The sequence below is a fragment of the Engraulis encrasicolus genome, chromosome 22, assembly GCF_034702125.1.
Source record: "Engraulis encrasicolus isolate BLACKSEA-1 chromosome 22, IST_EnEncr_1.0, whole genome shotgun sequence".
Classification (NCBI taxonomy): domain Eukaryota; kingdom Metazoa; phylum Chordata; class Actinopteri; order Clupeiformes; family Engraulidae; genus Engraulis; species Engraulis encrasicolus.
In genome coordinates this window covers 8,590,246-8,607,745 of record NC_085878.1, presented here as the reverse complement: position 1 = coordinate 8,607,745, position 17,500 = coordinate 8,590,246, and the positions used below count along the sequence as shown (strand labels likewise).

General features: G+C 45.4%; 1 protein-coding gene across 2 annotated transcripts in view; it reads right to left on the bottom strand.

Annotated features, from left to right (window-relative positions):
• Window positions 1-3,970: 3,970 nt before the first annotated feature.
• Window positions 3,971-17,500, bottom strand: part of LOC134439038 (nuclear cap-binding protein subunit 1) — an 18,345-nt gene continuing 4,815 nt past the window's right edge. For both annotated transcript variants that reach the window (XM_063188848.1, XM_063188849.1), the window contains exons 7-22: window positions 16,878-16,947; window positions 16,441-16,656; window positions 16,059-16,156; window positions 15,525-15,588; window positions 15,074-15,184; window positions 14,295-14,422; window positions 14,081-14,155; window positions 13,672-13,775; window positions 13,274-13,396; window positions 12,882-12,984; window positions 12,468-12,561; window positions 12,049-12,152; window positions 11,198-11,315; window positions 7,505-7,663; window positions 4,946-5,059; window positions 3,971-4,090 (exon numbers count right to left, since the gene is read on the bottom strand). In XM_063188848.1, the coding sequence (XP_063044918.1) occupies window positions 3,977-4,090; window positions 4,946-5,059; window positions 7,505-7,663; window positions 11,198-11,315; window positions 12,049-12,152; window positions 12,468-12,561; window positions 12,882-12,984; window positions 13,274-13,396; window positions 13,672-13,775; window positions 14,081-14,155; window positions 14,295-14,422; window positions 15,074-15,184; window positions 15,525-15,588; window positions 16,059-16,156; window positions 16,441-16,656; window positions 16,878-16,947 (1,795 nt within the window). In that variant the 3' untranslated portion in view covers window positions 3,971-3,976. The remainder of the gene's footprint in view (window positions 4,091-4,945; window positions 5,060-7,504; window positions 7,664-11,197; window positions 11,316-12,048; window positions 12,153-12,467; window positions 12,562-12,881; window positions 12,985-13,273; window positions 13,397-13,671; window positions 13,776-14,080; window positions 14,156-14,294; window positions 14,423-15,073; window positions 15,185-15,524; window positions 15,589-16,058; window positions 16,157-16,440; window positions 16,657-16,877; window positions 16,948-17,500) is intronic.

Here is a 17,500-nt window from a genome sequence, read left to right as displayed (position 1 = left end):
TCCTCCATGACTGAGGTACCCTGAGCATGGTACCGTCCCGCCGCACTGCTCCCTTTCAGGCGTCATTGGGGGCTGCCCCTTTGCACAGGCAGGGCACGCATAAATGCAATTGTGTAGTGTGCAGTGTGCACTTGTGTGCTGTGTCACAATGACAATGGAAGTTGGAGTTTCCCAGTTGGGCTTTCATTTTCTCACCTGTACCTTTACAATCCTCCTGAGAACAATACTGCCTCCCTATGGTGACCAGGTGTATGGCAACTCTGTTACGTCTAACCAGCGGGTTACTGGTTGGAGAATCTCAAGGCAGAATAAGAACAGTTAGATGAAGGAAGCGATTGGATGCAAAACCTTCTGAGATAATTAAGTTAACAAAAAAAGAAGCAGCATTTCTATACATTTAGTAAACTTAAATCTCTAGTCCTTCTCATTTTTTGTTTCAAATTGATGAACCTGAAAACATGGAAGTGCCATCTAATTGAGATTACTTTGAGGGAAAATACCATTTCATTTTTACAGATGAATTTAGAGGGGTTTGCAACTGAACTCTTCAAATGTACGTTTTAAGTTTGGACTGTGTCAGGTACCAGGTGGTCAGCAAACAGTAGCATTTTAGGTGCTTTTATCCACTTGTCGTGTTTGCACATATGACCTACAGTAAACATTTTTTTTTAAAATCCGCATTTAAAAATATCTGCATACATGTAACCAGCATCTAAAGGCCTGAGTTCCCCAATGCAGATGTTTTTAACAAGCAGATTATTTATTTTTATCCGTTCACATATTTTGATCCTGATTTCACCTGGAACTGAATTCACATTTACAAAAACATCCCTATCTGTGTAAACAGGGCCTAATAATGTCCATGTTGTCTAAAGCTGCATTACACATCGATCACGTTAGCGAGAAGCAAGCCCGTTTCACTTGAGGATATCTACACCCTGTTAATTTCACTTTTAACATTTCTATGCACGTGACCAATAAGACCAACTAGAGCCTGATGTTCTTAGCTAAATGACACCTGTGGACTATCCATTAGCAGTTACCACTTCCTGTTGGCTACCCAAGCCTGATCTATCACTTAACCCTGTTTTTAATATATCCCCCACGTCCGAATTTCACCTTTAACATGTCTATGTCCTTGTACCAAACCACTGCCATTCAAGTAGTACTGCCACCTGTCCTGGTGCTTCCTGATTGTCCTGGTTTTCAATGGTCTGTCCCGGGGACAAACATATAATTTCCTGAATGAATGAATGAAGGATGCCATTGTACACAAGCTAAATGGTTGATTGAGTTTTGAAATGTCCAGGTTTTTGTCAGACAAAGGTGGCAACTCCACATCCCATGCAGCTGTTGACATGAGGCCTATGGTCAGGTGTAATAACACGTGCCTGTTGGAAACAGGTACCCTGGTAATAAGCATGCACCTGCTCTGGAAGATGGAGTGTCTCCCTGTAAACAATGAATGCACTTTTGTAATTTTGGAAATAAACACAGTTGAATGACTCCACTTTGCTTCTGTGTGTTTTGTGAGTGCCATTAAACCATGTGTGTGTGTGTCCCGGGGAAAAACAATATACACTTCACCAAAGATGTCAAAAGTAAAAATAATGAAAAGAAACAAGTTACCTGTGTTGGAAGGAAACTATCGGAGTAACCAATAGACCTGTGTACTTGTCTTACAATCAGCTAACTCTGACAACACAGTCTGTCTAGCTCATTAGGTACAATGGAGTAACTGTGTAACTGCTATGTCATATTCATGTGCTAGTATTGTAGTTACACCATAAATTTAATTTGACTTTTGACACTGCATTTCCTTGCCACTGAAGAAAGGATGCCATAGATAGATTTCCCATTTACAACCACTCATGCTGTGAGGAGGGGCAATATGCTAAGCAGCCAATCAGGTGAGCGCATTGTGTGAGTGACTAGCCTGGGGTCCGTTACCTCGTTCAAAAAGTCGAGAATCCCAAGGCCGACCTAAAACCTCGGGAAAGTGGGTGTGAAGATTTGGTGACGTGACGCAATGTCAGATCGATAATTATCGAGGTTGATCTCAGGCGGAAGTATAGAACAACGAGTTCCCGACCTTATGTTTTGTATGACGACACACGCATCATCAACATGGCGCCCATGCATGGAACTAGCATGTAAACAGTATCAGAAATGCTAAAATATCATCTTGTAATCACTATCCACAACACCAGTTGATGTCATTCAATTGCAGATGCACATATATCAGTACTGCTGGTATCTGACTGTTTGATTTAGTCTACTTAAGCTAAAATGCTATGTCGTGGGTGTGAAGGCTCAAGGTGAGGTGAAAAAAAGAAAAGAGAACCAAAACAAAACACGCATGAATCCCGATTGTTCCGGGATCAGTGGCGTTCATGCACCAAACTCCAGAACTCGATTGTCATGTGAGCAGTGTCGTCAGCTGTCTCGAGAGGTCCCGAGCTGGTGAAGGCAACACGTATCTCGAAAGCGTCTTTGCTAACGACGGTAGCAACGTCGTTCGTAAGAGCGACTCAACTCTCTCTCAACAGCTACGCTCACCACTAAATCCAAGGGAATGGTAAGATGGTCTTCAGACGGTTAGCAACGACAAGAATCGAGAAACGGACCCCTGATAAACCAGACCAAATGCGACACCGGAGTAATTTAGTCTGGCCCCGATGAATGATACCTCCGAAGATTGTTGATGAGAACATCCTGTTGTTTTTTCAAACCATGCCGGCGCTCTGACCAATCAGCGATCTTTGCCGTTGATATGCTTTCCCAACGGTGTTGCAAGCTTCGTCTTCACTCCCTTAAAACCCCGCCCGCTCCGAAAAAATCAGGGCACAGTGTTCGAAACGTTCTCAGATCCGAGGCCAGACCCACTCGCAGCTGAATATTTTTCAGCGTCCAGCGCTGGTTTACCAGGCTAGTGAGTGACAGCAGTTTCCAATCAATCAGAGGTTGCAGAGGGATCGTCAGCTGCGTGCACAGATAGGGATGTTTCTAAACAGGAAACCCACGTACTGCAGACAAGCAGAGTATTGTAGTGGAGTAGAGTAACCTATTGATACCCTGGGGGAAATTAGGGAATTTGAGGAAATCAATAATTAATTTTTGGAAAAACACAGTTGAATGGCTCCACTTTACGTCTTCGTGCCATTAAACCGTGTGTGTGTGTGTGTGTGTGTGTGTGTGTGTGTGTGTGAGAGAGAAAGAAAAAGGCAAAGTCGGGTTTAAAAAGAGGTCTAGTTTGTATTTCAGCAGGATGCAGAGGTTGACAGACTCCATTGGAACAGACACACAGACTTCACATTTCACCTTGACCCTTGCGACCCCCCCCCACACACACACACAAGACCCTTGACGCTTGACTCCCCCCCCCCCCCCCCCCCCCATGTCCTCTGACCTCCTGCTGAAGAGCTACAGCTCGAAACTACGGCAACATACACTTTTAAAAAAACAAACGATAAAAACAAGCAGAAGCCCCAAAAAAGAAAAAAAAATGGATTTTAACACTGGACCATTTCCCAACCAGTGTAGCGATACTGTGGATATACATTCACACACACATGCACACGTACACACACACACACACCAACTCTAAAGAGTCTGTCTTTGACACACACATACACACATTCAGACTAAGCGTTCACAAACATACAACCATTTCCATGCTACACACACACACACACACACTCTTCATAGTCATCCATTGTCAACACACTTATTAGTCGCCCTTTGACACCAATTTCATCTGAGTCCACATCCTGCGCGTGTGTGTGTGTGCGTGTGTGTGTGTCTGAGCAGAACTGCTGGTATATGCTGCCAATATGTGGGGGTCCAGAATGACTATGCGGTGTCTGTATGCGTGTGTGTGTGCGTGTGTTTGTGTGTGCGCGTGCATGCATGCATGTATGCACAGTGTGTGTGTGGTGTAGTGTGTGTGTGTATGCATGGTGTAGTGTGTGGTCTCTCAGAGTTGCAGGGCGCAGAACTGTTGGTAGACCCCCAGGATGTGAGGATCCAGCTCAGCCGTGAACAGCAGGTGCTCCAGAGTCCCCATGTAGAGCTGGATAGTCCCATGGTGCTGCAGAGAGAGAGAGAGAGAGAGAGAGAGAGAGAGAGAGAGAGAGAGAGAGAGAGAGAGAAAAAGAGAGAGAGAATGTTATTGCAATTTCCCACTTGTCTGACCTGAGAGCAGAACAGAATTGTGAAACAGCAACGACTTAGTGGATATACAAGAGAGTGTGTGTGTGTGAGAGAGAAAATGTATGTGTAAAATGAGGAAGATTTGCCCTCTCGATGCAGAGTGTGTGTGTGTGTGTGTGTGTGTGTACCATGAGGAAGACTTGCTGTAGCCTCTCGATGCAGATCTTGTACCAGCCTGTGTGTGTGAGTACAGTGTGTTTGTGTGTGTGTGTGTGTGTGTACCATGAGGAAGACTTGCTGTAGCCTCTCGATGCAGATCTTGTACCAGCTGGTGTGTGTGTGTGTGTGTGTGTACCATGAGGAAGACTTGCTGTAGCCTCTCGATGCAGATCTTGTACCAGCTGGTATGTGTGTGTGTGTGTGTGTGTGTTTGTGTGTTTGTGTGTGTGTGTGTGTACCATGAGGAAGACTTGCTGTAGCCTCTCGATGCAGATCTTGTACCAGCTGGTGTGTGTGTGTGTGTGTGTGTGTGTGTGTGTGTGTGTGTGTGTGTGTGTGTGTGTGTGTGTGTGTACCATGAGGAAGACTTGCTGTAGCCTCTCGATGCAGATCTTGTACCAGCTGGTGTGTGTGTGTGTGTGTGTGTGTGTGTGTGTGTGTGTGTGTTTGTGTGTGTGTGTGTGTACCATGAGGAAGACTTGCTGTAGCCTCTCGATGCAGATCTTGTACCAGCTGGTGTGTGTGTGTGTGTGTGTGTGTGTGTGTGTGTGTGTGTGTGTGTGTGTGTGTGTACCATGAGGAAGACTTGCTGTAGCCTCTCGATGCAGATCTTGTACCAGCTGGTGTTGTAGTCGATGCCTCCCGTCTCACAGCGGACCAGGTGCTCCGTCAACATCATGATGAAACGCTAGGGGGCGACAGAGAGCATGTCAGACACCAGAGGACAGCTGAAGGGAAGGAGCAAGACCAATGGGTGGATTCCAATCTGCCGACTTCCGGCCTCCCCTGCTCACTTGCCTGCTTGTGACCTCATGATGACATCACTGACGACAGACAATTAATTACATATCTTGCAAAATCTCAAATCTAATTCTCATTTCCAATCGGGATGGTGAATGAAAACAGTCTCCCAAAAGTTTTTGTGGCTAGGCTGACAGCGGGGAGACGTTATTGTTTTCTCCACGGAGGCGGGGCCGGGAGGCGGGGCGAGGCCACAAGCACAAGTGAAGGACGGGAGGATGCATATTGGAAGGTACACAATGGTGGGTCTGAAAGTCCTTCCTTTGTAGAAGGCTATGAATAAAACATTGACTATGAGGTACATCAGACAATCTTAGTAGGCTTTTTAAACAGGAGGCAAACGGTACCTTTTCTATACCCGGTCATATTTGCAGTAGGGGAACGATGGTCATTTTGCCATCACAATAGTTCGCGGGAGGTCGACAACTGTATGGTCATTGGTCATTAGTGCCATTGAGGGTGGCATTCAGTTATGTAAATGGTGGTGCTGTAGTCCGTATGATGTGCTTACTGGAGGCTGACTTTTCTACATAGAATCTGGTAAGGAGGCAGTAAAATGGAATTTTCCACTGTTTCATTTTGGTCAGTAGAGAGAAGGTCATTTTTCTGTTGTAATGGAAGCTCTCCTTCAGATGCTAAAATGCTTACCAGAAGTAGTTTGACTTGTGAATGCTATACAGCAACTGTATTTTTACACATTTACTGGAGTAAATATCGCGATGCATCGCAATATTACATGAATCACAATCAGGGCTCTAAATTAACACACGCCAACCCGCCAAACACGGGTGAAAATTCATTTTGGCCAGTAGAAAAAAATACATACCCGCCAATTTGGCTAGTAGCGCCCGAGTACAGTAAATTATGAACGGTAAACCGCTGCTATGACGAACGTGCGCACGTTAAGTATGCAGAGCCCTTAAGGCGAGATTTCCTACATTACCCATGGACACTAGCGTCACGACGTAGCCTCCCACCGTGGGCTCTCCAGTGCAGCGAGCGGCAACTCCATGCTGTTGCGCGCGCCAGCATTGAAAACATTTCAGACGACCAGCCTTCTGTCAGCTACGCTCACACTATTCTGACAGGCAGCTCTCCTCCTATGCTCTCGTCGACTTCGCTACAACCTTTTTAACGTCACTACTGCTGCTATTATTACTAGGCTGAACCTTGCTGTAACAGGCTGCCTTTTTGAAGCAGCGAGGCCCTGACCGTTTCAATAACAGGACTAACGCAGATTATGCATAGAGCTACTTCTGTTCTGTAGGCCTATGTTTTGTGCGAGTGATGAGAATGTGGCGGGGGTTAGAGCAAGGTTCTGTGTGTTGGTGAATGCTAGTAGTAATTGTAACCGTAATAATAGTGACGATAAAAAAGGAGTGGTTGTGGAACGAAATAGCGACAAGGGCAGAGGAGAAGAGCTGACTGTCAGAGTAGTGTGAGCGTAGCTGTCAGTTCAGTTGTCTTCTGAAATGTTCCGAGTCCTGGCGCAACTAAGCCCACGCCATCCGAAAGAAAACAAATAACAAAAAAAACAACCAACGACGAAGCTGTGGAAGTAACAAAGGAAGCGAAGATTCCCGTGATATTTACAGATATTTACTGATATTTTATTTGATATTCCCGTGATATTTACTTTTAGTTAAACAAGGCTTCTTGTCGTTTTGTTGCGCATGGTAGATATAATAAGAGAAGAGCTCCTCCTCTCTCCTCTCATCTCTTCTCCTTCCTTGGGGTGTGCGTACGTATGTGAGCTTTTGGAGAGTTTGGCTGTGTGCTTGGTTACTGTATGACAAGGTCTGTTATGTGAGTGGCTTGTGTGATGTGATTCAGCTGTTTTCAGAGGAATTGAACAAAAACTAATCAAATTGATTAGGCCTAAGTAATGAAAGTAAAAATAAAGCAGAAGTTAAAAAATAATGAAAAAAAATATAGCCTATAATAGGACTATGCTTATTATGTAGGCATAGGCCTATAGTATGCAGGCCTATATATAGTTTATCTGTGTTGTAGAAATTGTTGAACAAAATTACCATAATTTAAAAAAAATAACTGGCCTAACGCATAGGCCTAGTTTATTTTGGCGAGATAAAAAAAAAAAATGGCTAGCTGAACTTCTGTTTGGCTGGTAAGAAAAAATGTCCACTAGCCAAATTGGCTGGTGGTGGAAAAAGTTAATTTAGAGCCCTGATCACAATGCATCGTGATAGAGTAGCATCTCGGCAATCTTTGCATCATGGTGTGTGTGTGTGTGTGTGTGTGTTACCTGGAATATGACTAGGAAGAGGTTCTTCTGTTCCCTCTGGTGTGTGTGTGTGTGTGTGTGTGTCACCTGGAATATGACTAGGAAGAGGTTCTTCTGTTCGCTCTGCGCTGCCTCCACTTTCTCCTGCAGCCTCTCGATCGTCTCCTCCAGCTGGCACTCTTCATCACGAGCAGAGTCTTCCTCACCACTCATACGCTCAGCATCATCCTCATCTCCACTCTCCTTCTACAGATACACACACACACACCAGGGTTTCTGCACATTTTGGATCACCAAATATAAGACTTAAGACAAATATAAGACCTCTGATGATAAAATATAAGACCGCCGCTCGGGGTGAGGCATTGCAATATATTAGTTTGCATTGCTATAATGAAATGTAGGCCTAGTACATAATTATATATAATAAACAATATTATATGACTACTGTGCTTTTATAGTGTAGCCTAGGGTAAACACAGTGTAAGCAGTAGCAAGGTGTAACTGATCTGTAGGCCTACAGACACCATGCATGCATATGGTCAGTTAACTGACAACTGGCATTTAATTGAGGGTCCAACGCATGTTTTGACGGCCTATGGAAAAATCAGATGAATGTTCATCAAATGCCTTTAAATGTACACATTAAAATGGCTCAACAATTCATAATTTCTGATGGATAAATAGTTGAATGCACAATGTATGACTTCTTTGAGTGCCGTTCCTCCTCCTCCAGCTCGCTTTATCAGAGACGGGTAGCAGAAGCAAGCGTTCTACTTTGAGCTTAGCCTGTCTGTAGTTTGTTGTTCTCTAGATGGGCGCAAGAAACAGCGCACAACTTGGAAGCGATTTCCAGCATGTCCATAACAAGCATTTAGCGCGTTTACCGTTGCCCATCTGGTTACCGATTTGGACATTACGCACCTCGCCAGATCATTCATTGGCTTCTTACATATTCTGTTACTCATCCGATTTCGTATTGCCTCGCGCTCACTTCCTCATGCTGCCATCATGTTAACGAAATCATTTTGCATTTGACAGAGGCATCAAATAGCCTGTCACGTATCTAGAGGCGATTTTGAAAGTGTAGGCTATTGTATGAAGGAACAATTATTTTCGAATACGGTCATAATGGACTTTATGAAATGAACCCTTTTTTTAAGCAAACGCTTCTACCCAAACGCGAGGGCATGGCTAACATGCTTACGATAGACAACATTATAACGACTGATTAGGCTATGCGTCCTCCCGACACAGTTAACATCAAGCTTCATATTCCGACGTTGCTTTGGATAGCAGCTAACCGTTTTATTTCTTGTCCTCAAGCCACATTACACTGAACGTGCATCTATCTACCCATCTCGATTCACGTTCATATTTTTTCGACCACTTTTTCGACTGTTTCTACTAGAACACGCAAGTAGGCTAGACGCTGCGCCCACAGGTCTGCAGCTGCCCCCCGCTGTGTGGCCAGCGGGCTGCACTGCGCCACAAACACAGATCCGTTTCCTCTACTTTTCCGCATCTTGATAAGGGACGTATGCCGGTTAAATAAGGTTTATAGCGTCAAAAAATAGACATTTTTTCTTACACTCAAGCTACCCAGATGAAATATAAGACCTCCCACGTAAATATAATACCACACTTCCAAAAATTGGCGAAATATAATGCTTTATAAGACCTTAAAAAACAAATATTAAAAGTAAGACTTTATAAGACTTTTTAAGGATCCGCGGAGACCCTGACACACATTAACACACACAGACACACATCATGTATACACTCTTCACCACTCATACACTCAGCCTCATCTCCACTCTCCTTCTAGAGCACGCACACACGCACGCACGCACACACAAGCGCACACACACACACACACACACACACCAGGGTATCTGCACATTTTTCATCACCCAATTTAATGCTTTTTAATACCATTTTTAATGCCTCCAACAGTAAAATTAATACCACTACACGGGTGTGCTTGTGTGTGTGTTACATGGTATAATATTGCTATTGTTATTACATTGCTATAATGTAATGTAATACATACATTCACACTGCTCACTGTGTTATTTTATTCTCATTGCCTGCTCCCTAGTCACTTTCTGCACCAGATGTTTGTCATCATGACTTGTCAAAGAGGTTTCTGTATGATGCGAGAGTTGTCATGAAATCGGCCCCTTCCTTAGATAATTCAAATCAAGTAGCCAGCATCTGTGTGACTCCATGTGCTAAAATATTATTTCAGTTGATCTGGCTGCTGCATAGGTGGGCCCAAACTCTAATACCCTAGTCATTTTTGTGCTTAATTTAACCATAGAGATGACAACAAAAAAGAGTGAGGTGGTGCGCACACACACTACCCATTAGATTAAAACATTAACCAAAAAGTCATCCAAAACTGAAACAATTTCAAAATTGTGTATATTTTGAAAGTTTAATGACATTTCATGAAATACCTTCAATAAAAATAAATAAAAATGTACCAACAATTCATCTTTTATAATGGATAAATATTGGAGTGCAGTGCACCTTAGTCTAGGAGAGATAACACCTGTGGCGTCAAAAGGGTTAAAAAAGAACGACTGCTCAGCTCTGGACTGCTCCTCCTGTTTGTTCCCCCCTGCTCCATCATAGAGACAGTAGTAGGCGTTCTACTTTCAGTTTAGCAAGTCGTTCTTCAGAGTGGGAGCAAAGAAACAGCAGCAGTGGAACTTGATATGAATTCCACAAACATTTCCCTAACCGCGGACACGCGGCGACTGGAATAGCGATGCAAACACCACGCGCTTACCGATTTTGACATCCTCGCATATCCTCATTGCGACATTTAGCCTCGTAGAAAACACTCCGTTACTCGCCCGATTTATGTTACATGTGAAACGCATTTCCACCGCTTGCAACTTCACAACACTCGTGCTCACTTCGGATTGCATTAGCATCTGACAGCATCAAATAATACGCCACGAAGCTCGAAGACACTTTGAAGTAGCTAATTGTATGAATGCATTCATCGTGCATTCATGAAATTATGTGCGTTAGCAAACACAAACCTAAACGAGGGGGCATGGCTAACATTAGGAGAGGGAGCATTATAGAGCACGAGCAGGCTAGATGACGAGATACAAAGTTTGAAAACAATGCAGTCATTTTAAGACTTACGCTTTCGACGGCACCACAGATATAGCTTCCACGCTGCAGATTGGTTGATGAAATTTAACAAGTTTCACTTTCAACTGTACTGCGGTCAGTCACACGCACTGTGGTGGATGGGATTTAGCCTACTAAGTCAGCCATCGCCATCATCCAGTAGGGGGATCCGAACGATAGGGTCTGCTACCCCGGCGGGCCTGTCACTATCGAGTGCATTGTTTACCCCAGGCATGACTGACAGTCTCGAAACCTTGTTGCCGCCTTATAGTTATGAAACAATGTTTTTACGGAAGACTGTGCAGGCATCTATATTTTAATACATTGTGTCTGGGTGAAATTTAATGCCAGGCTTTTTCATATTTAATGCCACACCTCAAAAAATAGCTAAATTTAATGCTTTTCACGGCCTTAAATCACATGTTCCAAATTTAATGCTTTTTAATACTTTTTAATGCACCGCGGGGACCCTGACACACACACACACACACACACACACACACACACACACACCTCATCACGAGCAGAGTCTTCCTCACCACTCATATGCTCAGCCTCATCTCCACTAGAGAACCACTTCTAGAGAGAACACACACACACACACACACACACACCTCCCCCCTGTACCTTTTTATGCTGCTGTTTCTCCAGCTTGTCTTTGGCTTCCTCCAGTTCCTTCTGGATCTTCTGGACGTGCTTATTCATCTTACGCAGAGTGGAGTGCAGAATCTCCCACATGTAGAACCTACGCACACACACACGCGCACACACACACACAGTTTTACACATTTACATTATTTGTTGTTGTTGTCTGTAGAGAACTTTGACCATGTCAGTTTCATTTGTTCGTTTGTTGAGAAGACATCAGCAGGCAGGCGCCAGTGCAACATACCTGTGAACTTTCAGCTTTAAAAAAATAAATTTAAAAAAATCAAAAAAAAAAAAAAAAAATTGGGATAATTCCCAGATTTTACCCCACGTAAAAACCTACTGCTGGACCCTCTACCTTCGTAGCTGGTGAACTAGAGAGGGTGTGTCTCATCAGGCTAACTGGCAGGGCCGTGGGGAGCATTTCTGAACTGACGGCCTATTTTTGGATATTCACAGGAGAATACCAAATCGGGCAGCTAGTGGGAAATAAGCCATAAATAGGGAGTCTCCCATGAAAAGAGAAGTCCGCGACACTGCTTGTCTATGTATTATTTAATTTGCCTGATGAAGACCTGAAGGTCGAAACGTTGCTCGATTAAATAATAAATAGACAAGCAGTGTCGCGGACTTCTCTTTTCACTTGGATTTACTCTCATTGTCCTGCACCTGGCCCATCGGGTGGGATGTGCACATATCTACTTCTCTGAACTATTTTTTGGTATTCACAGGAGAATACCAAATCGGGCAGCCAGCGGGAAATAAGTCACAAATCGGGAGTTTCCCATGAGACATCGGGAGGGTTGCCAGGCATGCAGTGCAGTACTCACCGTGAGAAGTCGTGCGCCATGTCCTGAGAAAACACCCAGTTGGCCACCGCCGCACAGTCCACGATCTGGGTACGCACCATCTTGTCAACCAGGACAGCAATCATCTACAAACACACACACACCACACACAAGAGTTAACATGTATCCACGATCTGGGTACGAACCATCATATCAACCAGGACAGCAATCATCTACAAACACACACACACCACACACAAGAGTTAACATGTATCCACGATCTGGGTACGAACCATCATATCAACCAGGACAGAGAACATGTGACCTGGAGTGTGTGTGTATATATATGAGACAGACGTGTGTGTGTGTGTGTGTGTGTGTGTGTGTGTGTGTGTGTGTGTGTGTGTGTGTGTGTGTGTGTGGTTCCTCCAGACCTGGTGTGTGTGTGTGTGCGCGCGTACCTGTGGGTGGTTCCTCCAGACCTGGTAGACGACCTTCAGGATGTGCAGTTTGCCCTCATCAGAGTCAGAGATGGCCTTCAACACCTCATGGAACCTACACACACACACGCACGCACACACACAGTTTAGTGTCATGCACACAATTCAGGTTGTATGCAAACTCCCTTAGCTGAAGGATGTGGATTGCTGGAGATGTTTCAAGCTAGACTCCCTCAACACTACTCAGCCTAGCTGTCTCTCACACCACTCATGGTGGTCAAAAGGAGGTAATGGTGTGTGTGTGTGTGTGTTTTATATACTCACTTGGTTAGTGTGGTGATAGTTGGTGTGTGTGAGTTTGTGTGTGTACTCACTTGGCGAGTGCACTGATGGTTGGTATGTGTTGGTGTGTGTGTGTGTGTGTTATATACTCACTTGGCGAGGGCGCTGAATGAGTGCGAGAATGATTTGGCAGCCAGATGCAGTAGAGTCTGCAGGAACACCTCGATCTTCAAAGGGTTAAACGCCTCGCCCTCGTCTACACACACACACACACAATCAAAATGCCGTTACCGGTATATTCAAAACATTCAATCTGTTAAATGCATTAAAGACTGCACTAAGACAAAAGAAAAGACAGAGGAGGAGACTTATGGCATAATGTTAACCATCATACCACCTCCTTACTCTTATGATGGAACCACATTGTTAGGTGAGTAAATCTGTTGAAAAAACCCTCCCAAACCAAAACAATTGATACAAAAGGTTTTATCATCATCCTCCTCCTGGTTGGGGGTGTGTGTGTGTGTGTGTGTGTGTGTGTGTACCGTCATCCTCTTCTTGGTTGGGGTTGGGTACATCTCTGAGGATGGTGATGATCTCGTCATTGGTGGCCCTGTTCTTGATGGCGTTGCCCACGGTTACCGTCACCGGGTATCCAGGCAACGAACCTTCAGGGTTGAGGACAACATCAGCACCGGCACCATTCTACATTCTACATTCATACATTCACATGCACCTTCACAACAGAGGAGTGTGTGTGTGTGTGTGTGTGTGTTTGCCTGTATGCATGTAATGGCGCGTGTGTGTGTGTGTGTCTCTCCTCTCCATACTTGTAGATGAATATGGGCTGAGTGTGTGTGTGTGTGTGTGTGTGTGTGTGTGTGTGTGTGTGTGTGTGTGTGTGCGTGTGTGTGTGTGTGTGTGTGTGTGTGTGTGTACTCACTGCTGGTCTCCTCTCCATACTTGTAGATGAATATGGGCTCCACTGGGATGAGAGCAGAGAAACTGGGAGGCACAATATCCACGATCCTCTGGTGGTATGACAGCCTACACACACACACACACACACACACACACACACACACACACACACACACACACACACACACACACACACACACACACACACACACACACACACACACACACACAATAGCCATCATGTGTGGATTTATTTGTGTTCACTTCTCGTAGTGCATGCACCAATGTTTGTGTGTATACTACATTGTGTGTGTGTGTTTGTGTGCATATGGGTGTGTTTGCATCCAGTAGTGGTGTGTGTGTGTGTGTGTGTGTGTGTGTGTGTGTGTGTGTGTGTGTGTGTGTGTGTGTGTGTGTGTACGACTCCTCACCTCATGCTCTTCTCCAGAACCTCCTTCACAAATTTGGGTTTGGGCTTCTCAATATCCAGAGCCAAGCAGTCCGCCCTGAACGAACACACACAGACACAGTATTAGAGACACCATAGCAGTCTCATCACCAATGATATGCTCCAAACAGGTATGCAGAGAGGGATACCAGGGCAGTCTCACACACAATCACACACACACACACACACCCCCTTACCAGTCGTCCCAGCTCCATCTGAACTGGAAGTTGCTGAGGTGGTGTGCGAACCAGCTGATGAGGCGGTCTATGCAGGTGGTGTGCATGGAGTCCAGACGCATGTACAGCATCTCAGTAGCCTGGGCCAGCTACACACACTCAGGTCAGGAAATACACACAGCTGTCTGGGGTGTGGTGTGTGTATGTGAGATGACGATGATGAACTAAGTGTGTACAGTACATTTCTGAAATAAATAAATGAATTAAACTAATCAAACAACAGCAATAATATAGAAACACACAGAGAGACTGAAACCAGATCTGCATATGATGGGGGAGAGAGAGAGAGAGAGAGAGAGAGAGAGAGAGAGAGAGAGAGAGAGAGAGAGAGAGAAAGAGAAAGAGAAAGAGAGAGAGAGAGAGAGAGAGAGAGAGAGAGAGAGAGAGAAAATACACACACACACACACACACTGTGAGAATGAAAATGGAGGGGGAAATCCAGTGGTGTGTGTGAGTCTGTGTGTGTCTCTGTGTGTGTGTGTCTCTGTGTGTGTGTGTCTCTGTGTGTGTGTCTCTGTGTGTGTGTGTCTCTGTGTGTGTGTGTCTCTGTGTGTGTGTGTCTCTGTGTGTGTGTGTCTCTGTGTGTGTGTGTCTCTGTGTGTGTGTGTCTCTGTGTGTGTGTCTCTGTGTGTGTGTCTCTGTGTGTGTGTGTCTGTGTGTGTGTGTCTGTGTGTGTGTCTCTGTGTGTGTGTGTGTCTCTGTGTGTGTGTGTCTGTGTATGATGTCTCCATGAGGATACGACTTGTGGCAGTGATCCGGGCTGCAGCTTGCAGAGCTCGATGAGGAGAGCGGTGTACATCACCTCAATATGGGGGGGGCACGGCAGCTGGAACAGCTCCCCAAACACCACCTGTAGACACACACACACACACACACACACACACACACAATTATATATACTACACTATACGAGGAGGAGAGGGCAGCTGGAACAGCTCCTCAAAATATATAGACACACACATGCGCACACACGCGCACACACACACACACACACACACACACACACACACACACACACACACACACACACACACACACACACACACACACACACACACACACACACACACACACACACACACACACACACACACACACACGAAAGAGATGGAACAACCGCATATCGCAACGACAACAGGCACTATGATGGGTTTCACTGTGTGTGGGGGATCGTGTGTGTGTGTGTTCACCTCTACAATGTGGTAGTTGAGGGGGATCTTGTTCTTGCCCGGGTAACTCAGGAGCTGGGCAGCGCTGCAGAGGTCAGAGGTTAAAAAGTCAGAAGGTCAAATGGTGAAGAGGTACTGGCTAACAAGCTGATTGGCTAAGAGGTACTGGCTAACAAGTTGATTGGCTAAGAGGTACTGACTAACAAGCTGATTGGCTAGGAGATACTGGCCAACAAGCTGATTGGCTAAGAGGAGTCAACAGGAGGAGCCATGCAGGCGAAATTCAGTAACAGTCATCAGGTCGTAGCTTGGCGAATCAAATGGAATAAAACGTTTAAGTTTTAAGGATTTGATTGGCCGTCACAGGCGAAATTCGCTGCTCATTTGCGTAATATTAAACTTATTTTCACTTTGCTACAGTTAGCCTCCCTCATGGGAATTAATGTCACATTTCACTTCGCTTGGTCAAATTAGCACGCATGTGTCCCCTGCGTTAGAGTGAAGATGAGGAGTGTAGCGTGTGTGTGTGTGTGTGTGTGTGCGCGGAGTACCTACCATGTCTTCCTCTCCTTCCAGTGGGATTTGATGATGCAGTGAAGATTCTCCTCGATCACAAAGCGCTCTGCAGAATGGCTACCAGGCATCACCGGACCCTGAACACACACACACACACACACACACACACACACACACACACACACACACACACACACACACACACACACACACACACACACACACACACACACACACACACACACACACACACACACACACACACACACCTTAGTCATGGAGCATGTGATCATAACAGTATGCATACATCAGCGTGCACACACAAATAGGCTACTCGCACAAGAGGGTGCAGGCAAATACTGTGTGTGTGTGTGTGTGTGTGTGTGTGTGTGTGTGTGTGTGTGTGTGTGTGTGTTCTCACCTCTGGTGCGTCCGTGTAGTCGAACATCCTGAACACCACTCTGGGCATGGGGTAGACGGCGTCGGGGGTGTGTGCGGGGGGAGTGAATGGCGGCAGGTTGTGTTGAAGCGCTTCACACAACACGCTGTCAAACGCCACGTACGGACGCATCACGTGACGCTCCTGCCAACGATCCTTACGAAGCTTCTGGACCTGAGCCCACAAGCAGTCCAGGTACTGGAGGAGGAGGAGAGAAGGAAGGAAGAAAGAGAGAGAGGAGGAAGGGAGGGAGAGAGACCGATGACAGAATGAGAATTAAAATGATTGAGAGAGGTTCTCAATTTCAGTTCTTTCATTGACTTAAGATTTACTGTAGGTTCACACACACCCTACCCCCTCTCTCCTTAGGTAGGTAGGTACACACACACGCGCACACACACTCCCCCACTCCCCCCTACCTCTTCCTGGGGGTGTGGCTTGTCTGCACTCCAGACCTGCAGCATGGGCACATGGGTCTTCTGTCTCCTCCTGCAAACAGGAAATGCACATCAGCTCCCCACCAATCACAAAAGCAGAGATCACTCTTCACTGTCAGCTTTTAGTGGGGCCTTATCTTCAGCAGTTAGCACATTTCACTTGAAGTATACAGTGTGAGTGGTTAGCACATCTTACTTGAGGAATACAGTGTTAAAGGTTAGCGTATCTTACTCGAGGTAAGCCTCTACCGTATTAGCGGTTAGCACGTTTTACCTGAGATAAGCCTCTATCTGGCCAAGTACACCTCTGCATTGTTCACTTTTAACATATCTTAGCAGTTGACGTGTCTTACTTGAGGCAAAAATTCTGAATTAAACCAAGATATCGCAAAACACGCCCACTCAATGCAAAAGCGTGTGCTCAAGTTGGATCTCCTAAGGGGGCATTGTCCCCCACTTCTTCTCTTTTTGAGGTGTTTGCGCAAGACGTGCGCTACCGCCATCTACAGCGCTAAGGGGACTTAATTGATTCTCAACCTCAGGACTCCGAAGGTCTCCTAACTGAAGGTCTCCTAAAGGGGCATTCATCCGACATAAAGTGGATA